At 45.7% G+C, this 11,135-nt stretch overlaps 1 protein-coding gene across 5 annotated transcripts in view; it reads right to left on the bottom strand.

Moving 5' to 3' along the window:
* Positions 1-453: 453 nt before the first annotated feature.
* Positions 454-11,135, bottom strand: part of LOC136953877 (neuroligin-3) — a 163,731-nt gene continuing 153,049 nt past the window's right edge. For all 5 annotated transcript variants that reach the window (XM_067247332.1, XM_067247333.1, XM_067247331.1 and 2 more), the window contains 2 exons: positions 1,253-1,487; positions 454-1,086 (listed from right to left, as the gene is read on the bottom strand). In XM_067247332.1, the coding sequence (XP_067103433.1) occupies positions 454-1,086; positions 1,253-1,487 (868 nt within the window). The remainder of the gene's footprint in view (positions 1,087-1,252; positions 1,488-11,135) is intronic.

An 11,135-nucleotide genomic window follows, 5' to 3' on the forward strand; every position in this document is an offset into this window, starting at 1 on the left:
GCAGCAAGAACAGAGACAGGAAATCAAACAGCATGTCTCTTTTTGTTTGTGTTATGAATTCAAGAAAGAAAGTGTTGATATTCCCCCCCTAGTGGTCAGGTTGCTTAGAAAGGCTTTTAAAATTATTCTTAGAAAAGAACACACTGCACATAGACTCCTCCCCCTATATGGTCCTTGGTGGGAGGAGCCAGCAGTTAGGTTTTGGCAGCTCTGCACAACTTGACATCCTTAGAGAGCTCCTGGCAAAACTCTCGTCCTCACATAGGAAAAGTCTGGATACATTTCTTCACTTCATCAATCACACCCTCCCCTGCCCTTCTCCCAACCATCAATATCCATGTCCCCAAACCCTCCACTGTGATTTAGAAAACACAATCCTCTCCTCCCATGACTTCCTCCTCCATGTCGAACCCCCCCCCCCCCCCCCCCCCCCCGCCCTTAGCCATAATAAAGCTATACGCGTGTGGTGGAGTGGGAGTGAGGCAGCCCTGTGGAGTTGAAGCCAGCCGTAAAGGTGTTGTAAGGGTGCAGGTTGGGCATGCCCACCAGAGAGTTGGGGATCATGGTGATGGTGTTGGGGGTCATCAGGGGGATGTCATCCGGAGACCTCCGCAGGGTTAGCGTGTAGTCTGGCAGCGAGGCAAGCCTCAGCGACCCTCCTCCACCCTCGCCTCCGCTACCTGCCTCGCACTCAAGGTGCGTCTGGTTCATCTGCAGCGTCATGATCTCCTCCTCTGCCGAGCTGCCATGGTGCCCGATGTCATTGGAGCCCGTCTGACGTTGGGGGCTGGGCTGACCGTGGCTGGAGTCTTGCCGCCGCTTGTCCTTCCGGTAGTAGAGGGCTGCGAAGGCCAGGACGTTGAGGAAGAGGAGGGAGGCGCCGACAGCGATGGTCACACTCAGCTCTGTGGAGTAGTCTCGGGGGTTCTCCACCACCAGAGGGCCCGCCCCTTCATCCTCACCCCATGGTTCGGTGTTGTCACTGTTGTAGGCAGGGGACATGGGGGGACGCTTGGTGTTGAAAGGCCACACCTTGCCTGGCCTTTTGGTGGCTAGGGAGGTCTGGGTAGTGTCTGGAGGGGGCACCTAGCATAAACCAGATAAAGACTCAATAGAATATAATATAATACTACTACAAATTCTTTGAAATACACCAATTTCATGCTAAATCTGGCCTGGCACACCCCAAACCCACTCTAGACAGATGTAAACAACCACTAGTAAGTTCATTCGTCAACACAGCGCCCCATACCTTGGTGGTGGTAGAGGTGTAGTGGAACATGTCGTGGAGGTTGTACAGGTGTGGCACCAGGTGTTTCCAGAAGGCCACCTTGGTGGCGCGATAGTGGTCCCTAACCCGGGGTTTGAGGCCGATGTGGAGGTAGAGCTGGTCCTGAGGGTTATATTTTGACCAGGCCACCTCCTCAAAGCGATTGGCCTTGGTATGAATGAACTTGGTGTCCTGAGGGACAGGCTTGTTAGGATCCCTGGAAGATTAGAGACAGTATTTGGGATGAGAAAGAAAGAGAAAGGAATTAGAAAAAAACATCAATACCAAAGCACAAAACGTGTTACTGCTCATAGTGACACATCCAGCACTACCCTGACTTCTCCTTCTATCCCTTTCTTCTGGGGGAAATAGCAGGAGAAGACATAGGGTCCATGCTCTCTCAATCTCTTTCCTTCCTCTGGTTTTCTCTTCTTCACTTCTTCACCCCCCCCCACACACACACACACCACCACCACCCAACCCCCCTTGAGTCTTATTCAGGTCGAATGCCTCTCCTTTTTTTAAAGTAAACATGTATGAATAAGTCAACAGTCCCTCTCCGTGTTCCAGGAGCATCTTCTCTCAACTAACCCAGACTGGAAAGATCTGCTGGCTAATTGCTGAGGGAGGACAGCACAGTGTGCGTCGGCTTCCAGTGGGCTGAGGGAAAGTGGTCCATATTAATCAAGACACTTAGGGGGTAATTCCACAGCTGTGTGTGTGTGATTGTGCGCATGAGTGTCTATGTGTGTAAGTGCTTTTTCAGAGTGTGTGTGTGTGTGTATATGTGTGTGGGCGTGCACATTGTGGAAAAGCTTCCATGTGTCTGTTTGTGTGCTATGTAAAGCTGTGTGTGACTGTATGTTGTATGTGATGCTCTGTGTGTGTGTCTGTATGTTCTATGTGAGACTGTGTGTGTTTTTATGTTCTAAGTGAGATTGTGTGTGTGTTTGTGTGTTCTATATGAGGTTGTGTGTGTGTATCTCTAGATGTTCTTCAGTGTAAATGTATGCTTGAGTCCTGCAGTACCGCCTCTATCCTAGAGGAGTCAGTGTTTCTCTTTCCAATGTGTTTTTTGTTGTTGATGCTGTCTTGTCAGATGGGTGACACTTTCAATCTCAGTGAACCTATTGATTTGCTGATCATATTAACATATTGCAATCTGCTCCAATCACACCTCGCCTTGTTGTTGGGAAACTGAACATGTAGGGGGTGTAAATTTGAACACGACTTGTCTTATGTACTTATTGGATTCTGCGCAAGCAAGATGACTTCCATCCACAGCAAGCAGAATGAAAGTGAAGCCTTGAGATAGCATAATAGAGACAGAAACATCCAAGTCATTTAGCGACTACAGGACTGTTTGGAGGCTGGATGGAGGAGGAGTGTTCCTAATATCACGAAGCCTCTCTGGGTGAGTGGAAGGGTGATGCTGGCAGAAGCCGTGGTTTAAATTCAGTCTGGGATTTAGAAATGTGGCAGCTAGAGTTTGTTTTAGTTATTTTTTGGCAGCAGGCTTGTGAAAACTACAAACACAGACCCATGGAATTACAGACAACACAGCAGAAGGATTCAAACTCCTTTCCTTTATTTGCTGTCCTGCTGTATTTTTTTTTATCATTCAGTGCTTTTGGGAGAAGAAGGGATAGGAAAGAGGGACAGAAATAAAGACAGATAAAGAAACTGAGAAATAAACAGAGACAGACAGAGAGAGAAAGACAGAGCAGGAGATAGAGGTGTCAGTAGTTAAGCACAGTAAATAACCCCCTCTATAGGACTGTAATGGTTCCACATGAATTTTGGCAGGCCGGCTATGATGACTCTATAGCGCTGTATCAGTAATTTGGTTTTTGAAAGGAGGCCAGCAGTGCTACGGTAATATTGATCCGCACAACTGCGCTCTGTATGACAAGGAACAGGACCAACAGGAACAGGACCAAAGACTGGTCGGTCTCTGTCTCTCCCTGTCTCTCCCTGTCTCTCCCTGTCCCTCCCTCACTCTCTCTGTCTTGGTCTTGGTCTTTCTCTCTCTGGGACTAATAGTTACAGGCTAACGGTTGTTTGTGGCATCTCCACAACATTCTTCTTCTCTCTCTCTCTCTCTCTCTCTCACTATCTCCGTCTCATGCTTTCTATCTTTATTTCCTCACTCCCTCTTTCTCTCTCTTGCCTTCTATTTCTCTTCCTCTTTTTTGCTTTCTCTGGCTCAGTGCAAGGGAAGATGAATAATTTAGGCAACACAAAGAAATCAATGTGGCATCTTTAGTTAATTTGATTTGCCGCATTAGAGAACAACTGCCTGCCTTATCTAATTACACACACATATGCTTGGCTAATTGTTGCAATGTCGATAGTAAACAAGCTACATTCTTTCCCAACCAGCTTGCCTCTGCCACCTGATCTGCTGCTCTAACCTTTACATGCATGTGTGTGTTTCTGTGTGTGTCAGCCCTCTGTGCTGTAGGGCAGTGTGAGCCACTGTGTGTGCAATGTGTGCGATGCTAAGAAGTGTGCTTGACTGAGTTTGGAGTGAGATGTGTGTTCCGCAGCATGGACGGCTATTAGATGTGGAAAAGACTAGAAAATAAAATTTATTGCACTGTGTTTCATTGTATTACACTGTACTGTATTTTAGTAGTGTGTAGTATTTTATTGGAGGTGACAATGTGTGAGAAATTCTGCTGTTTGATTCCAATTTTGATTTATTTTTAGAACTGATTCATTTAGATCAAGGGTCCCCAAACTTTTTTCTGCGAGGGCCAGATAATTTTTCCTTTCTTTAATGTGGGGCATGGTCGGTTTGTAACAGAAAATTACATGGGCCGGAGTGACTACCAGTATTATTGTGGAGATTTCTTATGATTTTAAATTAATTTATTATGCTAGATTAGTTTATTATTTTGTTATTCACCATACATCCGTACATATCAAGGGAAATATAGCCTATTAAAAGAGCATTATTACTATTGTAATGACCTTTTTTCATATTCATTGCTATTGAAATCAAAACATTTACTTAAGGCCGAATTATACTTCTCCGATTCCGTTACGGACAGACGGACGGACGGAGTCGGCCGGATTGGTTGAATTTATAGTACTCCGAAGGCTGTGGGTGCTGAAAACAATTCACTGCCAGAAGAGTAGGTGGCGCAACGTTTTTTTGTAAGTCGTCGTCGAGTGTTTATTTACCTAGGTTATCGAGAAATCGGAGCAAATGTACAAATTAGCCGTTTCATCAATAAAATACGCACATTTACAGCAACTACACTGCCCATTTCTCGTCACATTTTAATTTAGATGCTGATTTACATGTACTGTTTAGCTGAAATATGAATTGTAAAAACTTACAGCAATGGCGGTCAAAGGATTCTGTTCGTCCTGTTTATCACGGCAACCCTGCCCCTGACGCAAGAGGTTCTTAATATGGACCAATCACAGCCAAGGGGTATCCGTAAAATGACGGACGGACAGACGGATTGTCAGGAAAATCAGGAGGTGCACGTAGAGCTCTCCGAGGGGCTCGGAGAGGGCACGGAGAGGGAATTCCTCGTCGGAGAGAGGACGTTCCCTGTGTCCGTCTCTGTAAAAACGGAGAAGTATAAATCGGCCTTTACTCATGCATATTAATCAGTGGGAACAGATTTTTTAAGTTATTAATATTATTTTTTTCTGGCATTGTTCAGAGGGCCGGTCCAAATGCGTGGGCCGTAATTATTTGATGTAATGATTTAGATGGTGAAGACAGCGTTAATATCATAACATACTGATGTCTCTCTGCTCCTCCCTAATTTGTGGTAGCATCACAGCCCATGGTGGTGGTGTGTGTGTGTCTGTGATAGGTACAGTGTTGGGTTTTGGGTGTTTTTCTACATTAGCTGGTAGCCTGCCTCTCCCCTGCCCAGCCTATCAGTCCTTCCCGTTAATCCAGACATTGATGGGTGTCATTGGTGTGGTGCCCACACACACACAAACGCACACACATACACACGTCTAAATGCTTGCACGGAGCGACAGAGTGTGGGGGGATTATAGCAGTCATAAAAGCAAGCATTCTAATGGGCTCTCAGATCTGATGTGTTCATATGGTCAGGGCACTCAGGCCTGCATTAAACCACTCCCTCATCTTGTGACCTCTTCACCCCAAGCAACCTTGGAGAGCCAGCGGTGTGTTTTGGTGTGTATGTGTGATAAAGAAAGAGAGACAAAGAGAGAGAGACAGACTAAGAAAGAGAGAGACAGGAGGTCTGAGACCGAGAGAAAGAGAGATTGTGTAAGTGTGTGTGTGTGCGTATGTGCGTGTAACTGCATACAGTGCACAGTAAAAGCCCTGCAGCAGCCCAGGGAAATCAGTCTAGGGCCAGTCCCTGTGGAGGTGTAGTACTTCAACTTTACATGGGACATGCCACACAAAGTCTGACACTGCAGGGGGTACACACATACTAACACACACTCTCTGTCGCTCCCTTACTCACACATCCAACACCATCCAACCTCCCACATAAACATACAGTCTCTGGCAGTCTCTCTCTTTCTCTCTCTGTCACACACACGCAGAATTGAACAGATTAAACAGTCCTTCCATCACACTGATAAAGCACATAAATAAGACCAAGAATAAATCCCTTTTTCTCATACCTTCCTTCAAAAGTAAAAACTCTGTCATTGCAGTGCTCTAGGTGAATTACCTTGATATCCTTAGCTTCTCTAGTTGGCATTCAATGTTAAAATCTGCGGTTTAATCTAGTGGGATGGATGTTTAAACACAAATGCTAACTTCTGTATCTTTGTCGCTGTTATGGTAACATATTGACACATGCCGTTTTGGATCCATTTAACTCACAGAACAGTGAGTAGAGAAAAAAGAAGAGAAGAGAAATGGTATTTAAGAGAGGAAAGGGACAAGATTATCAGGATGGCTGTGCTACCCAGAACAACATGTTAAATTGAAGTTCATCACCGACAGGGCCGGAGTGGGGCCACTTTTCAGCCCGGGAGTTTCAGGCTCAAGACCGGACCACTTTTTTTTGTATACCAAACAGGGCCGGATGCAGCCTGCTTTGACTGGGGGTGCAGTGAACTTTTGTGGGGGGTATCATGATTACAGAAAGGGATCATATTATTTTTTATATTGATACAATTTTTGAGACTGCTTAACGATCTGAGTGTTAATCATCGGGGAGTCAGGTGGCTGAGCGGTTAGGGAAGAGGGCTAGTAATCTGAATGTTGCCAGTTTGATTCCCGGCCGTGCAAAATGATGTTGTGTCCTTGGGCAAGGCACTTCACCCTACTTGCCTCGGGGGGAATGTCCCTGTACTTACTGTAGGTCGCTCTGGATAAGAGCGTCTGCTAAATGACTAAATGTAAATGACTAAATGTAATCAGGCACGGAGCCAGACGTTGTAAACATTCGGGACTTAGCCCAAACCTAGTACGTATGGGTTTGATGTGATGCAAGATAGGGACTTCCACATGTAATGCGAGCGCGCACAGCGCGCAAGCAAAACATTTAGTTTTTTTAGCTTTATGTATAATAAACATAGCCGTTTTTCAATTGGTAAAACCTTGTAGAGTGATGCCATCACTCCGGCCCTGCTCCCATCCATCCTCCCTGACGCGTATCGATATGGTAGGGCCGCCCGGCCCAGCTATCGGTAGCCTATCTGAGAAAACTTTTTGGAAAAGATGGGCTATGGACCCAACCAACTCTATTTGGGAGGGGAGAACTCCCTCACATGGTACAATCCATGCAGAGGCTGAGGTGTCAGAATGCAGAACGTGTGTAGCCTACATCAAGAGAAGATAAACTGAAGTGACAAATGTCAACATCAACAAAATCCTCGACCAGCCCAAAAGTGAAGCGGCCCATCGGGAATTCTCCCGGTTACCCACCCCGGCCCTGATCACCGAACAGCTGGGACTGACAGGTGGTTAGGTGGGCTAAGCAATGGTGGGTGAGGCACTGTGACTTTGACATCTGGAGGACACATCTCTCTGGCCACCTCCTACTATAGATTGGCTATTGATTGGTTGGATTACATGAGTGACAGCCAACAAACGGTTTATCTACACCTCCTTAACCCCTATCATAGGCCATTCCTTCTCTGTCACATTAAGATGCCCCCATATTATCTGAATGTGGGCCCATTCGACTTCCTCTACCTGTGTCTACCAACCAATCATTAATGCTAGTCCAATATATCAAAAATGGTATGTGTTGTTATTAAGAGAGAGATAGAGAGAGAAAGGAGGGGGGGTGAAGGAGGGAGGGAGGGAAAAGGGAGGGAGGGGAAGAGAGAGTTCAGTTTGTTAATTACCAGCACAGGGGCACCATAACAGCTAAAATGGCCAACATCAGCAGGAAGACCAGAGCAAGATAAAAGATCAATTAATAAACATCTAGTACACTTCCTAATATTATCTTTTGTGTGTGTGTGTGCGTGTATAAAAAGTGGGCCTAATTTTAAGTAAAATTAGAACATTATCTTGCTAGTGCCATATCCATAAACTAGCAAACATGAAGACAAAAAACATTAATTAGAAATAGGTAAATAATAGAATAAACACCAAGGACCACACATACAGACACACACAAACACTGACTTTCTAAGAAGATTTGTCAGTAATGCATTCTGATTCTCAGTACAGTACTGATTCTCGGATGCTGGTAAAGAGAGAGAAAGCGAGAGTGAGAGAGAGAAAGAGAGAGAGAAAGAAAGAGAGAAAGAAATAAAGAGAGGAAGAGAGAAATATGTGAACGTGGATATGAAATGTGCATGTAATGACACATGCAGGCTTGAAGGAAGGAAGAGCTTGGAGGAAGCTGCTATGATCCAGACATGCAGCCTCTGAGAGCACATGCTGCAGCACACATGATCACATAATAAGGGTTTACACACTGATACTGCTGTCTAGGGTTAAACACACACACACAAGCTTGTATGACTATTCTTGTGGAGACTCACAATTCAGTCACTTTCAAAATCCAGTTTTTCAAAACCTCTAACCTTAACTTGATGCTTAATTTTACCCCAAAAACCGAACCAGAATCATCATCCATTTTCATCCGCTTATCCAGGGTTTTGTCACGGTGGCAGCTCCCCCTGGGGGATCCTAAGGGTTGAGATATATAATCCCTCCAGTGAGTCTGGGTCTACCCTGGTGTCTCCCCAGAAAACCTCCAAAGGAAGGGGCCCAGGAGGCATCCTAGTCAGATGCCTGAACCATTTCAACTGTCTCCGTTTGATGCGAAGGAGCAGCGATTGTACTCCCAGTCCTCTCCGGTTGTCTGAGCTCCTCACCCTATCTCTAACACTGAACCCAGCCACCCTAAGGAGGAAACCAACTATGGTACAACACCCGCATCACTGCTGATCGGGTACCAATCCGACTGTCAATATCAGGCTCTTTTCTCCACCACTCGTGAACAAGATCCTGAGATACTCCTTGGTACCTGCTGGGGGCAGCAACTCACTCTCAACCCGGAGGGAGCAATCCACCGTTTTACGGTAGAGAATAGGGGTGGAACGGTACACTGAAGTCATGGTTCGATTCATACCGCGGTTCAGACATCACGGTTCGGTACGAGTTCGGTACAACGGAGGGAAAAGCAAAACAAACCAGGTTCCTCTACGAGTGAATACGGCGCATTGAAGATGACATGTAAATTCCGATTGCGTCAGTAATTTATTTGGCCCTATTTGTATGTGTATCTAATGGCTGGTTAAGCACTGTAGGGAGAAGTAGATTTTTTTTAAACTCGTTTCAGTGATTGGCACACCTGGGTGATGGTGTTGGATATTTTTTGTCATTTAGCACACGCCAGATGCGTTATGCGTTAGCATGTTAGATGTATTTCCAGTCACATACCCCACAACCAGTGACGTGCGGTGATGTCAGTAAGAGGCTAGGCACTTAAATGGGAAAATGTGTCCAAACTTTTGACTGGTAGCCTACTGTACATATTGAAGAATACAGGATCGAAGTGTGCAAGTGAGTTTTTCGCTTGTCGTCCGCAGTGAACGGACAGTAAAAGCACTGCTTATTCTACAATTTTTATTTTATTTGATTATGCGTAACTGCTCCATTTGTCATCGTAACGTCTAAACAATTGCAATAACACACGTATTGCATATATAAATCACAATAATAAACAGTAAAAATACAAATACAAGTTTATTAAATAAAATGATTTAATAAAAATGCTTACGTTTTAATTTTGGCAGAGTAGGCAGTGCCTACCTTGCCTACCCAGACTGCACGTCACTGCCAACAACTTCTGAACCACGCCGACACACAGTGCTCGTCTTATCCACCACTCTCTTGCCTGTACTACTGTAACTGAATGGGAAACCGAAGTTTTCCCAAACTTGCAATCTTAAAATGGCCGGCGGGTCCTCTATCTCTCGTGGGTCGCCACCACTCGCCATACTCGTCCTTAGTGCTGCTAGCTAGCCTATCTCTGACTCACGGCGGCGCCAATCAGAGCTTCAGAGCTACAGATTAGATGTCCCGAAAGAACATGAGTATCTAACAGTAGTTCCGCATTACATTACTTAATTTGCATGCAAGTTTTATTTATTTTTATATCGTGTGTTCTCCGTGTAATTTAATGCACCGAACCGTGACGCCCGTACCGTACAGTTCGGTACAAATACATGTACCGTTCCACCCCTAGTAGAGAACCATGGCCAGAGACTTGGAGGTGCTGACCCTCATCCTGACTGCTTCACACTCGACTGCAAACCGCCTGATGGCAGGCTGAAGGTCTGATGAAGCCAACAGAACCATGTCATCTGCAAAAAGCAGATAAAAAATTCAGCGGTTCCCAAACCGGAAAATCTCTTCACCCCGGCTTTTCAACTATCATGGCAACCTCTGCCAGGGATATAGGTGAGGCTTTCCCCAAGTCTTCAGACTCTGGCTCCTCTTTCCACCACTTGACAAAATACCCAGTCTGGGTCAGCAGTTCTCCCCCCTGGATGAGCACAGTCTGAGCCAGGCCCTGCTTTCCCTTCCTGAGTTGCAGTTTGCCAGAACTTCGTTGACGCCTTCCGAAAGTCCTTCTCCATGGCCTCGCCAAACTCCTTCCACGCCCGGGTTTATGTTTCAGCGACTGTTGAAGCCACAGCTCTTCTGGCCACCCAGTACCTGTTTGCTGCTTCAGGAGAACCCTGGGCCAACCATGCCTGAAAGGCCTCCGTCTTCAGCTTGACAGCTTCCTTCACTGCTGGAACCAGCGGGTTCTTAGATTACTGCTAAGACAGGCACCAATGACCTTCTGACCACAGCTCCTACCAGCTGTCTCTACAATGGAGGCTTTAAACATGGTCCACTGAGACTCCATGTCCCCAACCTCCCCTGAGATGCATGAGAAATTCTTCCAGTGGTGGGATTTGAAGACCTCACAAACAGGAAATTCCGCAAGACATTCCCAGGCCACCCTCACAACAGGTGTGGGTTTACCAGTTCTGTTTAGCAGTCTCCCCCACCATTGGATCCAACTCACCACCAGGTGGTGATCAGTTGACAGCTCTGCTCCTTTCTTTACTTAAGTGTCCAAGACATATAGTCTGATGATACGACCACAAAGTCGATCATCAATCTTCGGCCTAAGGTGTTAAGGTACCAAGTACACTTCTGAACAACCTTATACTGAACCCTAATCCTAAACCTAACCCCAGCTCCAAACGCTAACCCTAAACCTAACCCTAGCTCCTAACCCTAACTCTTAAACTATTCCTAACTCCTAACCCCAACCCTACATGTAATTCTAATCCCAACTCAAATTTGAACCCTTATCATAAGCCCCCTAAAATCCCCTAGAAATAGCATTTGAATTTCTGAGGACACGTGCAACTACACAAT

This window comes from Osmerus mordax, chromosome 12 (genome assembly GCF_038355195.1).
Source record: "Osmerus mordax isolate fOsmMor3 chromosome 12, fOsmMor3.pri, whole genome shotgun sequence".
In the NCBI taxonomy this organism is placed as follows: domain Eukaryota; kingdom Metazoa; phylum Chordata; class Actinopteri; order Osmeriformes; family Osmeridae; genus Osmerus; species Osmerus mordax.